The sequence below is a fragment of the Bombina bombina genome, chromosome 1 (genome assembly GCF_027579735.1).
Source record: "Bombina bombina isolate aBomBom1 chromosome 1, aBomBom1.pri, whole genome shotgun sequence".
NCBI lineage: Eukaryota > Metazoa > Chordata > Amphibia > Anura > Bombinatoridae > Bombina > Bombina bombina.
The window spans coordinates 1130677211-1130704935 of NC_069499.1; the positions used below are offsets into that span (position 1 = coordinate 1130677211).

The 27725-nt window shown below is 36.8% G+C and overlaps 1 protein-coding gene across 1 annotated transcript in view; it reads right to left on the bottom strand.

The window, feature by feature from the left end:
- Window positions 1–448: 448 nt before the first annotated feature.
- The window catches only part of LOC128645561 (keratin, type I cytoskeletal 19), a 69663-nt gene continuing 42386 nt past the window's right edge, over window positions 449–27725 (bottom strand). The window contains exons 2-8 of the mRNA XM_053698623.1: window positions 23411–23493; window positions 23167–23323; window positions 14757–14918; window positions 6613–6738; window positions 3834–4053; window positions 787–820; window positions 449–561 (exon numbers count right to left, since the gene is read on the bottom strand). Coding sequence (XP_053554598.1) covers window positions 3835–4053; window positions 6613–6738; window positions 14757–14918; window positions 23167–23323; window positions 23411–23493 — 747 coding nt within the window. The 3' untranslated portion in view covers window positions 449–561; window positions 787–820; window position 3834. The remainder of the gene's footprint in view (window positions 562–786; window positions 821–3833; window positions 4054–6612; window positions 6739–14756; window positions 14919–23166; window positions 23324–23410; window positions 23494–27725) is intronic.

Genomic DNA, 27725 nt, shown 5'->3' on the forward strand with positions numbered 1-27725 from the left:
ATTTGTATCTACCATATTGTACCACATAAACTCGTTAGAGTTTGTGTACTTTGTTTCTTGATATCATGAGCTTATGTCCCCGCTTTTCAACAAAATATAAAAAGAACAAAGAAAAAATGATAAAGGAAGTAAATTAGAAAGTTGTTTAAAATTGCATGCTCTATTTGAATCATGAAAGAAAATTTTGGGGTTTCATATCCCTTTAAACTGGGGGAAAATGTGCAGTGAAATGTGCCTTTAATCTTAAAACACCACAAGCCACAAAACCTTTCAGCTTAATTTTCCGTACAGTGTCCCTCTAATTCTACAAAAGATAACAAAAGGCAATATTTTAAGGCTACCCTTGCATGAACACAGGTGGTAAAACTGATTGCACATTGTGATTTAACCATTTATTTATGCATGCATAGATATTAGTAAAGGTTTGAGTCAGGGAAAGGACAAAACGTCAACATATCACTTTGTTTTATTGAGAAATTCATTGTTAGCCATTTTAAATCATACACTCTGTCTTGATGCTTTTTCCATATGTTCCATAAATCTGGCTCCATTTTTATTTTCCTAGAAATAGTTAAAGGTTCATGTTAAAAAAAATAGTTTACTTTATTTCTTTTTTCTTTTGCATATTCTGTTTAATTGAGGAAAATTATGATGAGCTTAGTAAGTTGCCAAAACAAATGCAATATTTATTTTTACTTCACTCACCCTAAGGTCATTTAATATTGTAATGCTTTAATTATTTAATATGCTACACTGTTTTTTGTAGGAACTCATATTGCTACTTACCTGGAAGAGACTCTTTTATCACTTGGTTATTTCTCTGCAAGAAATATGAAATAATGAACACATGGAAAATTTTATTTGTGTTTAGTCATTTACGCTAATTCTTGATCTGTACATTACTGTAAGTATGACATCACAGTTCAAAAGGTACAAGGATAATTGTTAGAGCTCCATACTTAGTAATCCGTAATGACTTATGTGACTAATTTAATTGAGCACCTATTTTATTAAGCTCTCTGACAAAAAGGTGACGATAATACTCTTGGAATTTCATCTTCTAATTTTTTGCTATGAAAACCTTTCTTTCTGAATTTATTTCACATACATTAAAGTTTAAAATAATTGGATGATATTAACAATGATCCCTATAATCTAACAAGATTTACGAACAATAAATGTCTATGTAAAGTTCATATTTTTAACACGAAGTGGCTGCACCTAAATGAGCATAATTCCTATACAGTGATATCAGTAAATGATAACTCTAAAAATACAGACTTTAAAGGGACTGTCTACACCTAAGCCATCCTTAAGTCTCACCTTAGATTAAAGGGACATTATACACTCATTTTTTCTTTGCATAAATGTTTTGTAGATGATCTATTTATATAGCCCATAAAGTTTTTTTTTTTAATGTAAAGTTTTGCTTATTTTCTGATGTTCAGACTCCTAACCAAGCCCCAAAGTTTTATGAGAATACCGTCAGCTACCTTCTCCAGCTTGCTCCTGTTTGTGTAAAGGGTCTTTTCATATGCAAAAGGAGGGGGAGAGAGGGAGTGTTTTATTTCCCACTTGCAGTGGGCTTTCCAGCTACCTTTTCAATAGAGCTAAACTGAGAGCTTCTAAGTAAGTTTTTAAACAGTTTTATACTGGATTTTTATATCAGTATCTGTGCATATTATTCTTTCTAGTAGTGTCTATTACATGCAGTTATATGAAAATTGGTGTATACTGTCCCTTTAAGCTGGAAATATCTCCCTGCACCCTTTCTAAATCATGCAGCAGGAATAGTAAAAAAGTTATTTTAAAATTAATATTGTTTCTGGCCAGAAATGGCTGCCAAGTTCCGCCCACTGATGACATCATGATCTGGGCTGTGTATGGCAAAAATGTTTATGACAATTATAGTTGGATACTTTTTTATTATACTATACACTACCGGTTAATATGTTTTAGAACACCTCAATTATTTCAACTTTTTGTAAAATTTATGTAGTTCATGATAAAATAAAGTGACTGAAGTTAAAGGAGCAAGCTTAGGCTACTAAATATGGAAAAATAATGTACACTTCATAGTTATAAGCAAAGGCCTTTTTCAGGAAAAAAAGCAATGGGTTAACAACTTATATTTTTAGAATGTAAGCTCATGAGTCCCCATGTCCTTTTGATCATCTTATATAAAGATGGTTTACAATTTACAGTAAGTCAGGTTCCTCTACCCTTTATAATTTAAGTAAATATCTTCTGATTATTGTACTCTGCATTTGTATACAGGGGAGGAACCACCATTGGTGCAGTAGGTGCACTTGTACCTGGGCCCGAGTGCAGGAGGGGCCGTAGCAGCCAGACTATACATGCACACGTGCAGAATGTGTACAATCTTAATGCAGGGGAGCCTTTAATTAATGCAGGTTGTCTATCCTCAAAATTATTATACAAAGAAGCATATACATATTGCTGTTGCTTACTACTGGGTACCTTTTGGGGACCACATAAAAAATTAGCACCAGGGCCCTCTGTTGAGTAGATCCGCTACTGATTGTATGATTTAATGTAATAGCCCTGTGTAATATGCTTTAAAGCTAAGCAATAATAATAATACTGCATCTTACTGCAAGATAATGATCCAAAACATACCACAAGGCTATGTCAGAACCACCTTAAAATAACAAAATGGTAGACTTCAAAACACAGAACAGCACAGTCAGTAGACTAAGGGGCCAATTCATCAAGCCCTAAAAATAGATTGAAGCAGCTGTTTCTGCGTGAGCTGATCGCATACAATCAGGTTGGTTGACACCCCCTGCTAGCTGCCGAATGGTCGTGAATCTGCAGGGGGCGGCATTGTACAAGCAGTTCACCAGAACTGTTTGTGCAATTATAAATGCTGACAGCGTATGCTGTCAATGTACAGCAGACATGATCGCTACAACGGATCATGTCCGGCCACACTTTCAGAAATCGCCCCCTTAAACTCCATTGAATTGGTTTGTGAGGAATTGGATAGAAAGGTGAAAGAAAAGCAACCTACAAGTGCAACACATTTATGGGAACTTGCAACAGTCTCAGAAAAAAAACTTTCAGAGCAATATTTTATTTCCTTATGGAAAGAATGCTGCAAGTGTGTTTGACTTTTTTATCTGCAAAAGGTGGATATTTTGATTAGTCAACAATTTTGAATAAATTAAAGTTACATGAAACCCAAAATTATTCTTTTGTGATTCCGACAGAATATAAATTCTCATAAAAGTTTTCATTTCACTTTTGCTATCAAATTTGATGCATTCTCATGGTATTCTTTGTTGAAGCAATACCTAGGTAGGTAGAATGCACATGTCCGAAGAATTAGATGACAGGAAAATGTGCAGCCATCTGGTGCTCTTGCAAATGTATAACATTCTTGCAAAACTGTTCCTGAGCTTACATCCCTGATTTTCAACAAAGGATACCAAGAGAATGAAGCTAATGTGATAATAGAAGTAAATTGGAAAGTTGTTTAAAATTGCATGCTCTATCTGATTCATAAAAGAAAAAACTGTGTTTTATTTCCCTTTAAGCATAGCAATTCCATGATTTGTTTTGCTTCTCAAGTTGATTATTTGCTCTTTGTTTTAATGTCAAAGAACACAGAGCCATTAACCTGCATACATGTCAATAAAACTGGGAAAATAGAGGTGTTCTAGAACTTTTGACTAGTAGTGTATTTTTCAAAAATAAGCAAAAAGTGTGTGCTCATGTGCAGTGTGAAACATATTTCTACCCCTCAGAGGGAACATAGGTTTAGAATAATTCTAGTAAAATGTAATTACTTAAAAGAACCTCATTCTTACCTCATTCCTCTCCATCTAAAAGACGTTTGTAGGTAGCAATCTCAGCTTCCAGTCTAGATTTCAGGTCAAAGAGAATTTCATATTCATAAACTTGATGACTTATGCCACTTCGCTCTTGCTGAAGGAAACCCTCTAGTGCACTTATACGTTCCTGAATTTCAGCCAGCTGTATACTATACTGTGTGCTTATGGTTTCAATAGTGGCGGAAACAGATTTCCCCTGGCAACAAAATGAAATATCTGTTAGGCAATTAGTGGTACAAACTTTGGAGAGATAAAATACTTTGGCCTAGATTACAAGTATTGCTCCAAAATATTAGTGCTATTGAGCGCTAACACTGCTCAAATTAAATTAAATTAATAGTGTTCCTATGTTTGATTTCACATATTGGGGCATATTTAACAATGTGTGAGCGGACATTATACGAAGTAGCGTATCATGTCCGCTGCACATCGCTGCCCATCGATAAATGCCGACAGCATACGCTGTCGGAATTTATCATTTCACCAGCAGTTCTTGTGAACCGCTGGTGCAATGCCGCCCCCCTGCAGATTTGCAGCCAATCGCTAGCAGGGGGTGTCAATCAACCTGATCGAATTCGATTGAGTTGATTTCTGTGCACCGTATCAGAGCAGGCGGACAAGTTATGGAGCAGCGGCCTTTAGAAGGCTCACCGGAAACAAAGGGCCTCAAGCTCCATACGGAGCTTGATAAATATGCCCCTAAAAGTTGAAAAATAAAAAATTGCCCTTGAGTAAAACTCACTTTTCTCTTGGGTGTGCTACAAAACTTTCTTCTGGCCTTCACTCACACGCTAACCCGAAGGTACATTATAACAAGTGTGCTAAATCCGAAGGTGCATTAAGAAATAGTTTGAATAGCATTGTTCATTACTTACAGTATATTTTAATATATATATAAAATAACATTTTCTTCTAAGTAATGAACAATAGTATTTGAAGTATTTACATTTTTAAAAATAGCATTCACACAAAGATGTGTATATATATATATATATATATATATATATATATATATATTTGTACGTGTTTGTATATATATGTGTATATATATGTATGTATGTATGTGTGCACAAAAATACATATATACATACAAATACACGTGTTTTGTATACATTTATTAGAGCCCTAACAATTTACTGAAGTTTTCAAGTTGTACTACCTTTTTTAGCACTTTTCTGTGTTGCACACAAACTCTAGAAGTACATTTATAACTTGAATAATGAGTGATGTTTAGAGTGTTAGTGATATCCTTTGAAAGTATAGGGCTCACAAAGGAATGTTGTTTGCACTAAACATTCTCTGCTAATTCTGTTTTACCATGGATTTATAATCTAATGATACTAGATTGCACTCTAATCTTAACGTGGTCCTGCAATATTGATAGAACAACTTGCACTCTCAGTAGCAATCCACTTATAATCTGGGCCTTTATCTTTAACCCCTTAAGCCAAATGAATGTAGGTTCTACGTCACACAGTACTTTGCTCAGCATTTCGAGTTGATGAAGTACCTACGTTCAACACTTTGGCACATGCTGCAGTCCCCGCTGTCAGCTTTGAGAGTGGAGGTGTCAGGAAGGTGGTAGGTGTCAGTGGGAAGGCAATCACTGCATGACAATACATTTTACCCTTAACAGCTGAGCTAACTGATAAACCCCTTCACTGCTGGGAATTTCCGAGGTGTGGAGCACAGCTGCAATTAGCAGCTTTCTAATTACCAAAAATCAATGGCAAAGCCATGCATGTCTGCCCTTTCTGAGCAAAATGGATCCTAGAGAAATTTTTACAACCATTTGTCGTATGACTGCAGTAGTTCTGTGTAAATAATTTTAGTTTGAAACCCAAAGTTTGTGAAAAAGTTAACTTTTTTTTTTTTATATGATGGCATTTGATTGTCCAATGGTGGTATGAAATATACCAAAATGGGCTCAGATTAATACATTCAGTTCTCTATTTTAAAAATATATTTGGTCTTAGCTGAATCAGAGGATATCAATGAAAGCATTTTGAGATATTTGTACAGCTTTTTTGGAATGTGATAATCTTTTTATATTTGTTTTCACTTTTTGTGGTAAATTTTTTTCATCCACTGAAAGCTCTTTTAATGACCTCCCCCCCATAAAAAATATAATTTTCATAGGTAAATAATATATATATGCAGTGATAGCAAAAAAGGTTTTCTCTGAAATTCATGGCAGCAAAAGGGTAAATGGAAAATCTACCCTTGTAGTTAGAAAAAACTATAGAAAAATAGAAACTGATTCTAATTTTTGCTTTCAATGTCAAAGTTTCCCTTGTATTTAAACATCATGATTTGATTTCCTGCTTAGATTAGATTATGTAGTAAAAAATGACTTCAGCAGATCACTTCATCATTTTGTGCCCAGTGATGTGTCACTAGCATCTCTGCTCAACAATTATTGCAATTGTTCTCAGTTACAATTCTTTTTATCCATGACCAAATCCCCAGACATTTCTTCTTGGGGGGCATTTTCAGGGGGCCCACCAATGATTGGTGCTGGGGTCTTGGAAGTAGGGTGAGACTGGTTGTGAAGTGGGTGGGCCAGGCATGCCATGAGCAGCAGTGAGCATGTTTCAGCAGGGGTCAGCTGGAGTTGCCTCAGTACCTGGGCAGAGTTGTGGTGAGAAGCAGTTGTTGGGTGGGCACTCAGAGGGCAGCCATTATGCTAGGGGGTCCTTATAATTTCTTTCATTGTTTAGAATTGTACTGTATATTATATATTGAATGTGTTTACCATACTAATCTCAGTCTGTAACTGTATCTCCAACTCTTGTGCTTTACGTTTCAAATCTTTTTCTTTTCTCTTGCATTGTTCTAGTTCAGTAGTATCTGTACTAATTTTTAAATTCCACTCTTCAACCTGAAATTTAAAGAAAAAGAAAAACATATCATTTGTAACATAAAAGGCACTGAAGACATGAAGGATGAGTAAACGCATGATGCAGATAGGTGTGTGCCTATTGTGCTTCAATTTACAACATAAGAAGCTTGAAATGTTCCACTACTAACTAAAATATGCAGCCACACAATAGCAAAGATCCATAGTTATGTTGTTTATGTTACATTTCTATCTCACATAATTAAAGAGGAATTCTAATGAAAAAATTACATTCTCTAAATCCTTAGAGCAGGTATTTTTTATATTACTGCTCCTACATAACTTTGGGCTAGATTACAAAGGTAGTGCAATCAATAGCACAGGGTGTGCTATTTCGTGTGTGACCTTGTGCAAAGAATAATGCATAATCTGGCACTACAAGTGGATGTTTAAATATTTTAACTAAAGCCTCTTAATGCAGCTGAAATTTATATAGTGCACCTTATACTGCTAATGGATAGCGCTATAAACATGCTGGTTATGCTTGTATTACAAGTGGTGAGTTATACAATAGCTCTGTAAAATGTAGCACTTTTTAAGGCTTGAAGTAAATCATTATTATTAGTAGGAAAGCACTGAACTACTTGAAGAACCCTACTACTTGTGCACCATTGGCTTAGCGTGCCTTCTGCTTAGCGCACAACCAGATAAGTGCAAGTGATATCCGATATGACATTTGTTGCGCACCCCATAGAAGTCTGTTGTGTGCGCATCTGTGCTATACGACTTGCAGATGTTATTGCACCCTAGACTATTGCTTGAGCGATAAAAAATAACGTAATAATGTATCTTGTGTATTACAATTAAATAACACCTATTTTATTCCTTTGCTAGGTTACTTGGCTCTCTGTAGAGCTTTAAAGTGAGCTGAGAATTTACAAATGCCAATCTGATTGTCAGAAACAAATCTATGTACAGTACCAATTGTGCTCAACATCACTTGAAAAAGAGGGATCCATTTTATAAATGTTATTTTACATGTTATGGTACATTTGCAAAATATAGCTTTCACAAACTAAAAATAATGGGGTCGATCCGATAAAAATTGTCGCCCGCAAAAGTCGGCAATGCCAATATTTGCGCGGGTTTGGTATCTTATATACGGCGTAACCTAGAAGTTACGCGCGTATATTTCTGCCATCGCCCGTAGTTTTTTGGGCCATAGGCAGGTATACCAAACCCGCGCAGTTTGGTATCCAATATACAGCGTAAGGACTTACGTGGCGAAAATGGAGAAATCTTACTCCATTTTCACCTCGCCACAAAAAGCAGCCGTAAGAAGCCTTACGCTGACTATTGGAGCCCCGTAACTCCCTAAACTGGCTGCTAAATAAACCTAACACCTAACGCATGCGCAATGTCTATCTCCCTGTCAACCGCAATCTGCTAAATAAAACCTAACACCTAACGCATGCGCAATGTCTATCTCCCTGTCATCTGCGATCCCCCACCGCAATCGCTAATAAAGTATTTAACCCCTAAACCGCCGCCATCTACATAAACTAACCCCCTACTGTGAGCCCCTAAAACCGCCACCATCTAACTGATCTATCCCCTAATGTGAACCCCTAAAACCGCCACCATCTAACTGATCTATCCCCTAATGTGAACCCCTTACACCGCCGCCATCTATATTAAAATTATTAACCCCTAATTTAATCTACCTACCCCGCCGCCAGCTATATTATCTATATTAACCCTAAGTATATTATAGTTAATATAGTTATTACATTATATATATTAACTATATTAACCCTAATTATATTAGGGTTAATATAGTTAATATAGTTACTATAGTATTTATATAAACTATATTAACTCTATCTAACCCTAACACCCCTAACTAAATCTAATTCATATAAACTAAAATATTCCTATTTAAATCTAAATACTTACCTATAAAATAAACTCTTAGATAGCTACAATGTAATTAATAATTACATTGTAGCTATGTTAGGGTTTATATTTATTTTACAGGTAAATTGTTAATTATTTTTACTAGGTATAATAGTTATTAAATAGTTATTAACTATTTAATAGCTACCTAGTTAAAATAATTACCCAATTACCTGTAAAATAAATCCTAACCTAAGTTACAAATACACCTACACTATCAATAAATTAAATAAACTACAAATATCTATCTAAAAATACAATTAAATAAACTAAACTAAATTACAAAAAAAAAAACACTAAATTACAAAAAATAAAAAAAAGATTACAAGATTTTTAAGCTAATTACACCTATTCTAAGCCCCCTAATAAAATAATAAAGCCCCCCAAAATAAAAAAATTCCCTACCCTATTCTAAATTAAAAAAAGTTCAAAGCTCTTTTACCTTACCAGCCCTTAAAAGGGCCTTTTGTGGGGGCATGCCCCAAAGAAAACTGCTCTTTAGCCTGAAAAAAAAAAACACAATACCACCCCCCAACATTACAACCCACCACCCACATACCCCTAATCTAACCCAAACCCCCCTTAAATAAACCTAACACTACCCCCCTGAAGATCTCCCTACCTTTTATTCACCCAGCCGGGCCGAACTCCTCATCCGATCCGGGCGATGTCTTCCAGCAAGCGGCAGTGAAGTCTTCTTCCATCCGCGGGATGTCTTCAAGCAAGCGGCAGAGAGTCTTCTTCCATCGGCGATGTCTTCAAGCAAATCGGCATCTTCAATCTTCATTCTTTGCTCCTCCACCGCGGAGCATCCATCCGGCACGACGACTTCCCGACGAATGAGGTTCCTTTAAATGACGTCATCCAAGATGGCGTCCGTCGAATTTCGATTGGCTGATAGGATTCTATCAGCCAATCGGAATTAAGGTAGAAAAATCTGATTGGCTGATTGAATCAGCCAATCAGATTCAAGTTCAATCCGATTGGCTGAGGAGGAGCGAAGATTGAAGGTGCCGATTTGCTTGAAGACATCCCGCGGATGGAAGAAGACTTCACTGCCGCTTGCTGGAAGACATCGCCCGGATCGGATGAGGAGTTCGGCCCGGCTGGGTGAATACAAGGTAGGGAGATCTTCAGGGGGGTAGTGTTAGGTTTATTTAAGGGGGGTTTGGGTTAGATTAGGGGTATGTGGGTGGTGGGTTGTAATGTTGGGGGGTGGTATTGTGTTTTTTTTTTCAGGCAAAAGAGCAGTTTTCTTTGGGGCATGCCCCCACAAAAGGCCCTTTTAAGGGCTGGTAAGGTAAAAGAGCTTTGAACTTTTTTTAATTTAGAATAGGGTAGGGAATTTTTTTATTTTGGGGGGCTTTATTATTTTATTAGGGGGCTTAGAATAGGTGTAATTAGCTTAAAAATCTTGTAATCTTTTTTTTATTTTTTGTAATTTAGTGTTTGTTTTTTTTGTAATTTAGTTTAGTTTATTTAATTGTATTTTTAGATAGATATTTGTAGTTTATTTAATTTATTGATAGTGTAGGTGTATTTGTAACTTAGGTTAGGATTTATTTTACAGGTAATTGGGTAATTATTTTAACTAGGTAGCTATTAAATAGTTAATAACTATTTAATAGCTATTATACCTAGTTAAAATAATTAACAATTTACCTGTAAAATAAATATAAACCCTAACATAGCTATAATGTAATTATTAATTATATTGTAGCTATCTTAGGGTTTATTTTATAGGTAAGTATTTAGATTTAAATAGGAATATTTTAATTAATAATATTAATATTAGATTTATTTTAATAAGAGTTTAGTTAGGGATGTTAGAGTTAGATAGGGTTGTTATACTTAACCCCTTAAGGACCAGAGCACTTTTCCATTTTCTGTCCATTTGGGACCAAGGCTATTTTTACATTTCTGCAGTGTTTGTGTTTAGCTGTAATTTTCCGCTTACTCATTTACTGTACCCACACATATTATATACCGTTTTTCTCGCCATTAAATGGACTTTCTAAAGATACCATTATTTTCATCATATCTTATAATTTACTATAAAAAAAATTATAAAATATGAGGAAAAAATGGAAAAAAACACACTTTTTCTAACTTTGAACCCCAAAATCTGTTACACATCTACAACCACCAAAAAACACCCATGCTAAATAGTTTCTAAATTTTGTCCTGAGTTTAGAAATACCCAATGTTTACATGTTCTTTGTTTTTTTTGCAAGTTATAGGGAAATAAATACAAGTAGCACTTTGCTATTTCCAAACCACTTTTTTTCAAAATTAGCGCTAGTTACATTGGGACACTGATATCTTTCAGGAATACCTGAATATCCCTTGACATGTATATATTTTTTTTTAGAAGACATCCCAAAGTATTGATCTAGGCCCATTTTAGTATATTTCATGCAACCATTTCACTACCAAATGCGATCAAATAAAAAAAATTGTTCACTTTTTCACAAATTGTTTCACAAACTTTAGGTTTCTCACTGAAATTATTTACAAACAACTTGTGCAATTATGGCATAAATGGTTGTAAATGCTTTTCTGGGATCCCCTTTGTTCAGAAATAGCAGACATTTATGGCTTTGGCATTGCTTAGAAGGCCGCTAAATTCCACTGCGCACCACACGTGTATTATGCCCAGCATTGAAGGGGTTAATTAGGGAGCTTGTAGGGAGCTTGTAGGGTTAATTTTAGCTTTAGTATAATGTAGTAGACAACCCAAAGTATTGATCTAGGTCCATTTTGGTATATTTCATGCCACCATTTCACCGCCAAATGCGAACAAATAAAAAAAAGCGTTACATTTTTCACAATTTTAGGTTTCTCACTGAAATTATTTACAAACAGCTTGTGCAATTATGGCATACATTGTTGTAAAAGCTTCTCTGGGATCCCCTTTGTTCAGAAATAGCAGACATATATGGCTTTGGCTTTGCTTTTTGGTAATTAGAAGGCAGCTAAATGCCATTGCGCACCACACGTGTATAATGCCCAGCATTGAAGGGGTTAATTAGGGAGCTTGTAGGGAGCTTGTAGGGTTAATTTTAGCTTTAGTGTAGGTATCAACCTCCCACATGACACATCACACCCCCTGATCCCTCCCAAACAGCTCTCTTCCCTCCCCCACCCCACAATTGTCCCCGCCATCTTAAGTACTGGCAGTAAGTCTGCCAGTACTAAAATAAGAGTTTTTTGGGGATTTAAAAAAAAAAAACCAATAATAATTCTGCTCTGTAGGATCCCCCCTTAGCCCCCAACCTCCCTGATCCCCCCCAAACAGCTCTCTAACCCCCCTCTCTGCCTTATTATGCGCCATATTGGGTACTGGCAGCTGTCTGCCAGTACCCAGTTTGAAATCAAATGTTTTTTTATCAATTTTTTTTATTTTATTATTTAGCTACCCCCCCTCAATTATGTAGCTGCCCCCCCTCAACCCCCAACCTCCCACCCTCCCAGATCGTTAAAATGTTTTATGATGCCACCCTCTCTCCCACCAAGTACCCCTGTTGTTCCATAGTGTAGGTTTCCCACCCCCCGCGCGCGCGCACCCGCTCCCGTGCACGCGCGCACACATGCTCACGTGCACGCGCGCGCACCCGCGCACGCGCGCGCACTCGATCCCGCCCCCCTTCCCACCAATGGCCGCCCACCCGCCTCCCTGGATCAGCTCCCACCCACCAACGAACATGGCCATTGATGGCCGATGCAGAGAGGGCCACAGGGTGGCTCTCTCTGCATCGGACGGCTAAAAAATGTTATAGCAGGATGCCTCAATATCGAGGCATCACTGCTATAACATGAAAGCAGTTGGAAGTGATCAGGATCGCTTCCACTGCTTTCAAAGACCAACAACGTACGGGGTACGTCCTTGGTCATTAACTGCATTTTTTTGCAGGACGTACCCCATACGTCGTTGGTCGTTAAGGGGTTAATATATATATATATATATATATATATCTATATATATATATATATATATATATATATATATATATATATATATATATATATATTATAATAACGATATTAACTATATTAACCCTAATATAATTAGGGTTAATATAGTTAATATATATAATATAATAATTATATTAACTATATTAACCCTAATATAATTAGGGTTAATATAGTTAATATAGCTGGCGGCGGTGTAGGGGGATTAGATTAGGGGTTAATAATTTTAAAATAGATAGCGGCGGGGTAGGGGCTCACTTTAGGGGGATATAGATTTAATATAGCTGGCGGGCGGTTTAGGGGTTAATAACTTTATTAGGTAGCGGCGGTTTATGGGGTTAATACATTGTTATTGTTAGGATAGTGAGGGGGTATAGCGGATAGAGGGTTAGACGTGTCAGGCTATGTTAGGGAGGCGTGTTAGACAGTGCGGGTGATTTAGACTTTAGTCAGGTTTTGTAGGCGCCGGCAGTTTCTAACGTGCCGCAAGTCACTGGCGACGCCAGAAATTTGTACTTGCGCAGATTTCTGGACATCGCTGGTTTATCCGATTTACAGCACGTTAGCATCTGACGGCGCCGTATATGGGATAGCTCGAGTTGCGAGCTGAAACTGCGGGCGACCCGGGTTCTCTCGCTTGCGCCGCAAACTACGATCTATATCGGATCGCGCCCAATACTTGCAACATACCAAAATGTTAGATTTTCAAAATTGCATTTAAAGGGACATACTACTCATATGCTAATCACTTGAAACTGATGCCGTATAACTGTAAAAAGCTGACAGGAAAATATCACCTGAGCATCTCTATGTTAAAAAGGAAGATATTTTACCTCACAATACCCTCAGCTCACCAGAGTAAGTTCTGTGTAAAAAGTTATACTTTAGCTGCTGTCCAGCTGCAGGTAAAAAATAAAAAATAAACAATGAAGAAATTAACTGCAGCTAATCAGCATCAGCAGTGCTGAGGTCATCAACTATTTTACTGTGATTTTAAAGGGACACTGTACCCAAATTTTTTCTTTTGTAATTCAGCAACTTGATAATTTACTCCTATTATCAATTTTCTTCGTTCTCTTGCTATCATTATTTGAAAAAGAAGGCATCTAGCTTTTTTTTGGTTTCAGTACTCTGGACAGCACTTTTTTATTGTTGGTTGAATTTATCCACCAATCAGCAAGGACAACCCAGGTTGTTCACCAAAAATGGGCCGGCATCTAAACTTACATTCTTGCATTTCAAATAAAGATACCAAGAGAATGAAGAAAATTTGATAATAGGAGTAAATTAGAAAGTTGCTTAAAATTTCATGCTCAATGTGAATCACGAAAGAAATTTTTTGGGTACAGTGTCCCTTTAAGAGATTTCACTTAAAGGGACACTCAATCAAAATTAAACTGTCACTATTCAGATAGAGCATGTAATTTAAAACAACTTTCCAATTTACTTCCGTTAACAAAATGTGCAGTCTTTTTATATTTAAACTTTTTGAGTCACCAGCTCCCATTGAGCATGTGCAAGAATGAATGTGTATGCATTTGTGAATGGCTGATGGCTGTCACATGGTACGTGTAGCATTTGTGACTGGCTGATCACTGTCACATGGTACAGGGGAAGTGGAAAAAGAAATAACTTTTAAAATTGTAAGAAAAAAAATCTACTATTCATTTTAAGTTCAGACTAAGTGATATTGCATTGTCTTGTTATATTGCATTTGTTGATTATGCAAATATACTGTGTTGACTGGTCCTTTAACTCTCATGAGATTTCATAGTAAACTTAATAGGGAAATAACATGAGTGTGCATGAAGCTCACTCCCTTGCTTGTCCCGGGACAGACATACTGATTTGCTGATTAAAGTCATTGGGTGCAATGGGATTTGAATACTTAGGACATTTTGAGGTAAAATATCTTTCTTTTTTACATAGAGATGTTCAGGTGATATTTTCTAGTCAGCTTTTTACAGCTATGCTGCATCACTTTCAAGTGTTTTAACATTTGGGTATCATGGCCCTTTAATGAAGAAATATCCAACATTTTTAGCAGTTTTTAAGCTCTGTATAAAACATTGATACAAATATTGAGCTAGATTAAATGCCTTCTAGTTGGAAGCCCTTATATAAACCCTTACCTTTTTGTCAAATATATATTTTGCCTCTAAGCGTTGTTTCTCCGCCAGCTGCTGATACTGCTGTCTCATGTCCTCCATTATTTTACCAAGATCCACCGATGGAGTGGCATTTACTTGCACATCAATTGCACCTGCTGTTTGTTTATGAAGCTCATCCATTTCCTAACAGAAAAAACATTAATTACATTTTTCACAAAGTTTCAAGTTTATCAAATGTTATCTCTTTTCAGAAAGTTAATTACATTGGGCCAGATTACAAGTGGAGCGCTAAAAATCACTTGCGAGAAAGATATATATTAGTGATACACTTTGTAATACCAGCGCACGATAATAGGCACTGTTATTACAAGTTAAATGCAATGTGAACACAAGCTCACATTCACATTGCTGGGAAGCATTGCGCTCACAAGGGCGCGCTTCTATAGGCTCCTATGGGAGCTTCGTTCTGATGCCGTCACAAACGGCATCAGAACTTCGCGCCACGAAGGAGGTAAGTAGCGCAGCAATGGGCAGCAGTTCCCATAGTCTGCAATGTAAAGGCACTTTTCAGTGCTGTTTTTTTTTCTAACACCCCACTCCCACTAACTTTAGACCCCAAAAGTTGCCTAGTGCAGTTGTTTTTAAATTTGAGGGCATTTGGGGAACTTTTAGAAAATGAACCAGAGAGTGATAATTGCTACCGTGAGCTTGCGGTAGCAATAACCAGCCACTTGTAATGGCTGGTTAATTATTGCGCTCCCACAGACAGGCAAATGTGCCCATTTTCAGAAGCGCAATAATTTAGCGCTCCACTTGTAATCTAGCCAATTGAGTTTTAGGTTTGTATGAGTTTTACATCTTTTAATCATCCTACATTTAATTGTACATACTTTGCTGAGATATGGACAGTGAAACACTAACAAAAGTAAAAAAAATAAAAATTAAATTTGTTTGGATATTCACATTAGATAGAAAAACTGTTATTTCTAATATGTAATTTGTTAACCATGTATAAAATCCTATTTTTTAAATGCTAAATTCTTTCATAGGATTTCATTTACTATCTGACAAATGGCCAAAGCTCTCATTCAGGGAACATGTCTGTCCGTCTTTGTAGTGAGTGGGCAACATACACTGTTTGTCTGCTTTTCACAGTTATTATTATAGGAGGATTTACTTTGCAGTACCGCCCCTAATTCTCATGCGACCTGCAATCATCCTGAACAAACAATTTTATCTCTGCCACCTTGTATGACTACTGCTGCACCACAATGGCTCCAAGGCAACCTCTACTTCTTAGTAAATGGAGTCATACTCAGCTTACATGATAGGTAGGAGCTGCTTTGAAGCCCTTGCAGGGCAGGCTCGCTTATGCAAGCCTGCTTAACACAAGTAAGGAAGCGGTGGAGTTAAAACATCCCAGGTTCGTCTGTTCAGTGATTGACAGACCTCTTCTCACGTTAGTTGAGCAAGAGCAGGAGCGGCCCTGCACATGTATTTTTCTTGTGCAATGTTCAATTAGCACAGCAGACTTAGAGACTTAAAGCTTCCACTGCCTGCTCACCACGATCAGATATATTCCCTAATTGGGAACCTTGTCAATCTGTGCTTTAGTAAATGGGTACATTATCTCTAAATTATAACAATAATTGGTTTATGTTAAGTAGTGGGTCATCACAACTATATAAAATAACCCAGATGGGCACAAATTAATGTGTTCATACATTAAGGACATTTTACAATATATGTTATTCTAATGAAATGGGAGCAGGACATGCAGTAGAAAAGGTCATATTACACAGGGGAAAAAAGTTCAACATTTTGTATTGCATTACAACGTGCTACATGTTGATAATGTTAATCTAAGGGGACTATTTATGAAAGGCCTGGCGGAAATGATCCGACATTGCGGATCATCTCCGACAGACCTCGCTGAATGCGGAGAGCAATACACTCTCCACATTCAGCATTGCATCAGCAGCTTTTGTTAACTGCTGGTGCAACACCGTCCCCTGCAGATTCGCGGCCAATCGGCTGCTAGCAGGGGGGTGTCAATAAACCCGATCTTATTCGATTGGGTTGAATTGCGGCAATATCTGTCCGCCTCCTCAGAGCAGGCAGACAGGTTATGGAGACCGCTGCTTCATAACTGGTGTTTCTGGCAAGTCTGAAGGCTCGCCAGAAACACGGGCCCTCAAGCTCCATACAGAGCTTAATAAATGGGTCTCTAAAAATTAGATCAATTGTAAATTTTCTTTCTTTATAAGTTGTTTTAGACTGTAAAGCTGCAGTATACCAATTCTATAATGTTCATGATCTGACAACCTCATGACAAATACTACTATTATTGGATATTAGTGATTTCTGACTGCAATTAAAAATCTGTGGTCCAGTTTGATTTAGTTTAATAAGGCCTAGATTTGGAGTTTGGCGGTAGCCGTGAAAACCAGCGTTAGAGGCTCCTAACGCTGGTTTTAGGCTACCGCCGGTATTTGGAGTCATTCAAAAAAGGGTCTAACGCTCACTTTTCAGCCGCGACTTTTCCATACCGCAGATCCCCTTACATCAATTGCTTATCCTATCTTTTCAATGGGATCTTTCTAACTCTGGTATTTAGAGTCGTGGCTGAAGTGAGCGTTAGAATTCTAACGACAAAACTCCAGCCGCAGAAAAAAGTCAGTAGTTAAGAGCTTTTTGGGCTAACGCCGGTTTATAAAGCTCTTAACTACTGTGCTCTAAAGTACACTAACACCCATGAACTACCTATGTACCCCTAAACCAAGGCCCCCCCACATCGCCGACACTCGATTAATTTTTTTTAACCCCTAATCTGCCGACCGCCACCTACGTTATCCTTATGTACCCCTAATCTGCTGCCCCTAACATCGCCGACCCCTATATTATATTTATTAACCCCTAACCTGCCCCCCACAACGTCGCCGCCACCTACCTACAATAATTAACCCCTAATCTGCCGACCGCAAAGAGCCGCCACCTACATTATATATGTACCCCTAATCTGCTGCCCCTAACACCGCCGACCCCTATATTATATTTATTAACCCCTAATCTGCCCTCCCTAACATCGCCGACACCTAACTTCAATTATTAACCCCTAATCTGCCGACCGAATCTCGCCGCTATTCTAATAAATGTATTAACCCCTAAAGCTAAGTCTAACCCTAATACTAACACCCCCCTAAGTTAAATATAATTTAAATCTAACAAAATAAATGAACTCTTATTAAATAAATTATTCCTATTTAAAACTAAATGCTTACCTGTAAAATAAACCCTAATATAGCTACAATATAAATCATAATTATATTATAGCTATTTTAGGTTTAATATTTATTTTACGGGTAACTTTGTATTTATTTTAACCAGGTACAATAGCTATTAAATAGTTAAGAACTATTTAATAGCTAAAATAGTTAAAATAATTTCAAAATTACCTGTAAAATAAATCCTAACCTAAGTTACAATTAAACCTAACACTACACTATCAATAAATTAATTAAATAAAATACCTACAATTACCTACAATTACACCTAACACTACACTATCAATAAATGAATTAAATACAATATCTACAAATAAATACAATGAAATAAACTAACTAAAGTACAAAAAATAAAAAAGAACTAAGTTACAAAAAATAAAAAAATATTTACAAACATAAGAAAAATATTACAACAATTTTAAACTAATTACACCTACTCTAAGCCCCCTAATAAAATAACAAAGCCCCCCAAAATAAAAAATGCCCTACCCTATTCTAAATTACAAAAGTTCAAAGCTCTTTTACCTTACCAGCCCTGAACAGGGCCCTTTGCGGGGCATGCCCCAAGAAATTCAGCTCTTTTTCCTGTAAAAAAACACATACAATACCCCCCCCCAACATTACAACCCACCACCCACATACCCCTAATCTAACCCAAACCCCCCTTAAATAAACCTAACACTAAGCCCCTGAAGATCTTCCTACCTTATCTTCACCATACCAGGTTCACCGATCGATCCAGAAGAGCTCCTCCGATGTCCTGATCCAAGCCCAAGCAGGGGGCTGAAGATGTCCATGATCCGGCTGAAGTCATCATCCAAGTGGGAGCTGAAGAGGTCCATGATCCGGCTGAAGTCATCATCCAAGCGGGAGCTGAAGAGGTCCATGATCCGGCTGAAGTCTTCTATCAACGGCATCTTCAATCTTCTTTCTTCCAGATCCATCTTGGAGACCTCCGACGCGGAACATCCTGCTGGCCCGACGGACTACCGACGAATGAAGGCTCCTTTAAGGGACATCATCCAAGATGGCGTCCTTCGAATTCCGATTGGCTGATAGGATTCTATCAGCCAATCGGAATTAAGGTAGGAAAATTCTGATTGGCTGATGGAATCAGCCAATCAGAATCAAGTTCAATCCGAATGGCTGATCGGATCGGCCAATCGGATTGAACTTGATTCTGATTGGCTGATTCCATCAGCCAATCAGAATTTTCCTACCTTAATTCCGATTGGCCGATAGAATCCTATCAGCCAATCGGAATTCGAGGGACGCCATCTTGGATGACGTCCCTTAAAGGAGCCTTCATTCGTCGGTAGTCCGTCGGGCCAGCAGGATGTTCCGCGTCGGAGGTCTCCAAGATGGATCCGGAAGAAAGAAGATTGAAGATGCCGTTGATAGAAGACTTCAGCCGGATCATGGACCTCTTCAGCTCCCGCTTGGATGATGACTTCAGCCGGGTCATGGACATCTTCAGCTCCCGCTTAGATGATGACTTCAGACGGATCATGGACATCTTCAGCCCCCTGCTTGGGCTTGGATCAGGACATCGGAGGAGCTCTTCTGGATCGATCGGTGAACCTGGTATGGTGAAGATAAGGTAGGAAGATCTTCAGGGGCTTAGTGTTAGGTTTATTTAAGGGGGGTTTGGGTTAGATTAGGGGTATGTGGGTGGTGGGTTGTAATGTTGGGGGGGAGTATTGTATGTGTTTTTTTACAGGAAAAAGAGCTGAATTTCTTGGGGCATGCCCCGCAAAGGGCCCTGTTCAGGGCTGGTAAGGTAAAAGAGCTTTGAACTTTTGTAATTTAGAATAGGGTAGGGCATTTTTTATTTTGGGGGGCTTTGTTATTTTATTAGGGGGCTTAGAGTAGGTGTAATTAGTTTAAAATTGTTGTAATATTTTTCTTATGTTTGTAAATATTTTTTTATTTTTTGTAACTTAGTTCTTTTTTTATTTTTTGTACTTTAGTTAGTTTATTTCATTGTATTTATTTGTAGATATTGTATTTAATTCATTTATTGATAGTGTAGTGTTAGGTGTAATTGTAGGTAATTGTAGGTATTTTATTTAATTAATTTATAGATAGTGTAGTGTTAGGTTTAATTGTAACTTAGTTTAGGATTTATTTTACAGGTAATTTTGAAATTATTTTAACTATTTTAGCTATTAAATAGTTCTTAACTATTTAATAGCTATTGTACCTGGTTAAAATAAATACAAAGTTACCTGTAAAATAAATATAAATCCTAAAATAGCTATAATATAATTATAATTTATATTGTAGCTATATTAGGATTTATTTTACAGGTAAGTATTTAGCTTTAAATAGGAATAATTTATTTAATACGAGTTAATTAATTTCGTTAGATTAAAATTATATTTAATTTAGGGGGGTGTTAGTGTTAGGGTTAGACTTAGCTTTAGGGGTTAATACATTTATTAGAATAGCGGTGAGCTCCAGTCGGCAGATTAGGGGTTAATAATTGAAGTTAGGTGTCGGCGATGTTAGGGAGGGCAGATTAGGGGTTAATACTATTTACTATAGGGTTATTGAGGCGGGAGTGAGGCGGATTAGGGGTTAATAACTTTATTATAATAGCGGTGCGGTCCGGTCGGCAGATTAGGGGTTAATAAGTGTAGGCAGGTGGAGGCGACGTTGTGGGGGGCAGATTAGGGGTTAATAAATATAATATAGGGGTCGGCGGTGTTAGGGACAGCAGATTAGGGGTACATAGGGATAATGTAAGTAGCGGCGGTTTACGGAGCGGCAGATTAGGGGTTAAAAATAATATGCAGGTGTCAGCGATAGCGGGGGCGGCAGAATAGGGGGTAATAAGTGTAAGGTTAGGGGTGTTTAGACTCGAGGTACATGTTAGAGTGTTAGGTGCAGACGTAGGAAGTGTTTCCCCATAGACAACAATGGGGCTGCGTTAGGAGCTGAACGCTGCTTTTTTTGCAGGTGTTAGGTTTTTTTTCAGCTCAAACAGCCCCATTGTTTTCTATGGGGGAATCGTGCACGAGCACGTTTTTGAGGCTGGCCGCATCCGTAAGCAACTCTGGTATCGAGAGTTGAAGTTGCGTTAAATATGCTGTACGCTCCTTTTTTGGAGCCTAACGCAGCCATTCTGTGGACTCTCAATACCAGAGTTATTTTAAAGGTGCGGCCAGAAAAAAGCCAGCGTTAACTACGCGGGTCGTTACCGACAAAACTCTAAATCTAGCAATAAGGAAATGGACTGGACTGGACTGCACTCTCAAACTGGCAAATTAAAAAAGCCTGTGTCACTCATGTTTGTATCTCACTTTGTTTGGTTGGAATTTATCACGTGTGACTGTAGGATAGGGACAAGAGACCTTAAAGGGACAGGAAACCAAACATTTTTCTTTCATGATTAAGATACAGCATACAATCTTAAGCAACTTTCCAACTTATGTTATCTAATTTGCTTCATTCTTTTGGTTTCCTTTGTTGAAACAAATACCTAGGATAGCACAGGAGCTGGGAGCTAGCTGCTGATTGGTCGCTGCACATAAATGACTCTTCTTATTGGCTTACCAAGGTGAACAGCTCATTTCCAGTAGTGCTTCAATACAGGATATCACAAAAATGAAGCAAATTTGATAACAGAAGTAAATTGGAAATTTGTTTAAAATCACATGTTCTATCTGAATCATAAAATAAATGTTTTAGGTTTCATGTCCCTTTAACGCAGTCCAGGGATTCTCACTTTTATGGCCAAATGCTGTAACTGATTCTTCTATTTATGCTTTTAATAAAAACATACAAACATAGATTGTGACAAACACTGTAGGACCACAAGAATTCCTGTGTTAGGCATAAAACTATCTAAAAACTAGCACTAGCAGGGGCTGTCAATCATCCCTATCGGATCGGAACAGGATGATTTTACTCCACCACCTAAAAGGTGGCAGACAGGTTAAGGAGCAGCGGTTTTTTGACCATTGCTTCTTAACTTCCATTTCAGGCAAACTGTAATGATGGGACTCTGAAGCAGCATCCTCTGCTTAAAGGGATACTCAAGTCAAAACAGACTTTTATTTTTCCAATAGAGCATGCAGTTTAAAGACACTTTCCAATTTACTTCCATTATCAAATTTTGCACAGTCTTTTTATATTCACACTTTCTGGGGAACAAGATCCTTCTGATCATGTGCACAAGCTCACAGGGTATATGTATATTAGTCTGTGATTGGCTGATGTCTGTCACATGATACAGGGGCCGGAAAATGGGAGAAAAAATAAATTTGTCAGAAAAAAAATCTACTGCTTATTTTAAATTCAGAGTAAGTTCTATTGCATTGTCATTTTATTACGTATTTGTTAATTATTTAATTCTACTGCAGTGGTCTAATGGAGCCCATTGTGTGAGCCAATGACAAGGGCAAATATGTGCAGCCACCAATTACCAACTAGCTCCCAATAAAGTATTGCTGCTCCTGAGCCTACATAGGCATGCTCTTCAGCGAAAGATACCAAGACAATAAAGCAAATTTGGTAATGGAAGTATATTGAGAATTTGTTTAAAAATTGCATACTCTATCTAAACAATGAAAGTTTAATTTGGACTTTACTGTTCTTTTAAGTCTAAACTTTATAGGAAATATGGGTAGACTGGTTGCACCTATGGTTCTTGTCTGCCATTAAAATATGTTTCTATTAAAAGCATAAATAGAAGTTTGTTACAGCATATATTTTTAAAATTTAGTAAGCAATGCAATATCTGTAAAATGGGGCCAACTCGCCCTGTTTCCACGCGAGCCTTCTGGCTTGCCGAAAACAGGAGTTAAGAAGCAGTTAAGACCGCTGCTCCTTAACTGGATCCACTGCCTCTGAGCTGTGTACAGCAATCAACCCGAATACGATCGGGTTGATTGACACCCCCTGTTAGCTGCTGATTGGCTGCAAATCTGCAGGGGGTGGCATTGCACAAGCAGTTTACTAGAACTGCTTGTGCAATGCTGAATGCCGACAGCGTATGCTGCAGCATATCATGTACACCAGACATTAATAAATCGGCCCCATTGAGTTTATGAGGTGTGCAATTATTCTGTTGGAATAGACAGCAGTCATTTGAATACATTTAGTGGAGTAAATATTTCCCAGCAGCAGATGTTGGATCTTACTTCAGAGTGGTTCTTCTTAAGGTAATGCTTCTGCTCAGACAAGGTCTCAATCTGGTTCTCTAAATCTGCCTTTGCGATGGTAAGCTGATCTATCATTTTACGCAACTCAACAATATCATTTTCAACAGTTGATCGAAGAATTTGTTCATTCTCAAATCTACAAAAAAATACGAGAAAAAAGAAGGTATTTCATCTATTAAATAGATTGTGAATAAAAGCTAAAAAGTAAACATAAATAACTCACTTCATCTTGAAGTCATCAGCTGCCAACCTGGCATTGTCCATCTCCAGAACTATTATTGCATTGTGATTGATGGCTTTGTAGACCTGAAAAAATATTACAGCATTTACATTTTTTTCTTGATACACAGGAAGGTCCCAGTGTTTTAGCCACAGTGTTGTCGTCAGCTTAGTCTGATCAAGTCACTTAAAGGGACATGAAACAAATAATTTTTTCATGAACAAGTGATTCAATGACAAGAGGCTGTGCATGCAGAAATCAGCAGCTGATCCATAGCCTACCTAGGTATTCTTTTAAACAAAAGAAAACTTGAGAATATAAATTAATTTACTATCCTATTAAGGGGTAAATTACAAGTGGATCGCTATTAATCGCTCCTCAACTAACTTTGTTCGACATCGGCTTTTTGTGCTCGTCAGATACCCTGTGTATTACATGTAAAAAGTAAAAGGTTTTTGCTCACGCACTAACCTGACATGCACAAAAAAACAAGTTACAAAATAGCAACCACGTTAACATATTCTTTCCTATACTGCAATGGAGAGTGAAAAGTGTGGGGGGGGACTTACTTGTATGCAAATTAGATCACGTTTACTCAAGTGCGTTAACCCGACATGAAATGTGAATATTTCACATTCCAATGTTCTCCTCATAGCAGATTATGTTCTATTTATATTCAAATAATAATCTCTATATATCTCTCTATAGGCGTACCTCAGAGCTATTGCAGGTTCGATTCCAGATCACTGCAATAAAGCGAAAACAGCAATAAAGTAAGTCAAACTAATTTTTTTGTTTCCAAATGCATATAAAAGTTATATTTACACTATACTGTAGTCTATTAAGTGTGCAATATCATTATTTCTAAAAAAAATAATGTACATACCTTTCCTTATTTAAAAAAAAAACTTTATTGATAAAAAAATGCATCTGAACATTCAGTGAGTCATAATCTTTTTGCTTTGTGTGTATATATGTGTATTCATGTGTTTATATGTTTAAATATGTTGGAAAATAGCGCTGATAGATTTGCTCAACACAGGGTTGCCACAAACCTTCAATTTGTAAAAAAAAGCAATACCTGTGAACCGCAAAAAAAAAAAACGAGGTATGCTTCTATCTCTCTAAAGCAGAATTGTTAAAGGGACACTCAAGTCAAAATTAAAGTTTCATGATTCAGGAAGAGCATATTATATATATATATATATATATGTAGAGATGAGTGCACTCTCACAAGCAGGATACACTTGCCAGGGTGCTGAGTGAAAAAGTTCAATATGTGTAGAAGGAAGCAGCACTCACTGGGCTCGACTTCAAAAAGTGCTCTTTATTCCAGTGACGTTTCGGGGTTTGCACCCCTTCATCAGACCAGACATGCAAGCCCTGAAACGTCACTGGAATAAACAACACTTTTTGAAGTCTAGCCCAGTGAGTGCTGTTTCCTTCTACATATATACAGTATATAGTATGTATTTATCTCTATGTTAAAGCCCTTTGCTTGACTTTATATTTCTATCACCTGAGACCTCATATCTTGGAGCCCTTATAACTTTTTTATGCTATTTTTTCCCCAATAATTTTTATTAGATTGTGATAGCTGTACTTTTATATGTAATTTTGATGTGGTTTGTGCAACCTTTTATTCCTGCGTAACAGTTAACCAGAGCTTTAAGAGTGCGCTATCCTGGTGTGCGTTAAATTCAGTTGCGCTTGAGCGAATGCATTTACCTTCAACTTGTGCTAGATTTTTCAATATGGGCTCCACTATAGTGATTGTTTTGCACTCTAACAGACTAGATCGTATATAGTAATAGGTCATTTTAATTGTAAAACATGTTCTTAAGTAAAGATTTAAAAATATGCACTTTTGAGGTTGCCAAATTTTAAAACAATTAATAGTTTGCCCTGTAATGTGCGAAAAATGGGTAAACATTGGATAATGAAACAATTACATCAATAATGTTGCAACTTTAGAAATACGTGTTTATGCTATTTTACTTAAAGGGACATAAAACAAGTTGAGATAATTACTTTACATGCAAATTTATACTGCAGTGACTCACCATTAACCCTTTCTTTTAGGTTTCTAAATTGCACAGCTCTAACAACCCCCACACAATTCAATTTATGGCTTGTTGTTTTGGTAAAATGCACAAATGAATAGGGATTATCTGCTGGAACATGCATAGAAGCTGTGAACTCAGCATGGATATTTTTAAGTATTGGATAAGTATTTTTGCTTTTTTTTGAAAATTATTTTAAAATACTTCCCAACAATTTTTAAACAATTATTTTATGCAAACTATTTTTACTTAATTAGCCCTTTAAGGATATGCACAGATCTCAACCTGTTTTATGGCACTTTAAAGGAACAGTGTACAGCAAAATTAGTTTCTCCTTGACAATAACTTGTTATACCAGCTGCAGAGTTTAAAATGCATGGGAAATTCTTCCTTCATGTATATTTTCTATATGAAATACCATTTTCTGCTAACTGAAACCACAACCCAATAAATGGGTTTGTTTTGTTTGGAGAGAATGCCTCATTATCTTGTCTGTCTAATTATTTACTCAAATGCCTCTCTCTTCTTTATTAGTTACCCCACTGCACTGTGAGCATTGTTTTCTCTAAGCCTTCCATTTTTTTTTTAACCAGTAATGTTCATTATGGGTAGGGATACAATAGACAAAATCAGCTATTTTAAACTAGAACATAAAGATGAAGGAGCTATTTGTAAACAATATAATACACTCTTATAAGTAAAACGTATAATTGGGAACACATTAAAGGGGAGAAAAGATCAGAGTACACTGTCCCTATAATTGATGTAAAAAAACTGTATATAAAAAACTGTGCATTAAACATATAATCCATTTAGCAACCCATTTAAAAGCATTCTCAGTATACAGTGTTTTGGGTGGTTTAAGTTTAAATAGAATTCCATGACAACAATGCTTCGGATCAGTTGTTTTTCTATTTGGTGTGGCTATTTTACAAGCACTTGTCTAACATACAGCAACATAGCAATATATACAGTTTCATTCTTTATAGTTTTATTCAGCCCAAAGTGAACATTTTCTTATGTACAGTTTTCAAAACTTTAGATACTCTCTCAAAATCTGCTTATCCAGAAAAGCCTACTACCTAACCATATAAAGTTTAATTTATTTTGACGTTTTTAGACACTTCCCCAAGATAGAAACTCAATATCCCTCCCCACATTTTCTCTCAAATAACTACCGCTTTGATTGTATGCACTTTAAGGAAAAAGACCACTAATTTTGTCTCAGCTCACTTACCCCTGGTTTGTGGAGCGCTAATTTATCTTGCGCCCATAAATGGGCAAATTGTGCCTGTTTACGGGCATGCAATAAACAACCAGCCATTACAAGTGGCTGGTTATTGCTACCATGAGCTCGCGGTAGCAACTAGCGCTTATAAAATTAATCAGAGATCAGATCTCTGGTTAATTTTATAAATGTGCTCCAAATGTGTATTTTATTAAAAAATAAAAATTGCAGTATTTACATTGCGGTCTATGGAAACTGTGTGTTCCCAGTAAATATATATGTATATGCTTACACACATACATATTTATGTGTTAATATATGTATATTCACAATTTGCTGCTATCGCTGTGTGACTTACCCCTTTCGATGTGCTACTTCTCATGCTGTGGCTCATGGAAGCGCGCTCTATTGAGAACATAGCCTCATAGCAATGCGAACGTGAGGTCGCGTTCATATTGCGGGCCACTTCAAATAGCAGTGCACAATTGCGTGCACTTTTATTACAAGTGGAGCGCAAATTTTGCGCTTGCGAAAGCTCAGTTTTGCACTCCACTCATAAGCTGGCCCTTAGTTTGAAAATTAAAAATGAAGATAATAAATAAAAATAATAATGAGCATCATCATAATATGTGCAGATCATCACAATGTATTAAAAACACACAGTAGTTTATTTTCAATGCTTTTTTTTGTTTCTCCTTAAATTAAATTTGAGTGTGAAAATTAATTTGGAAGGACTCTTATCTAGGTACAGGACATATAAATCCAATTAAAAAGGAGCACTCAACTATAATTTCTCTTTTATTTCTTTATTTTTTTAAGTAAAGTTAGATAAACATTTGACTTTATCATTATTTTCTGTAGAGGACATAATAGTAAATAGAAATCATTTATATATAACTGGAAATATCTAAAGCATCAGTACTGGACATTGCTCTTTAGCGAGTTTTGTTAATCTTTACAAATAGAAGTAAATAATTAATCAGTGATCCATAAAAAATCCCTAAAGACAAAAACTATAGCTATAATC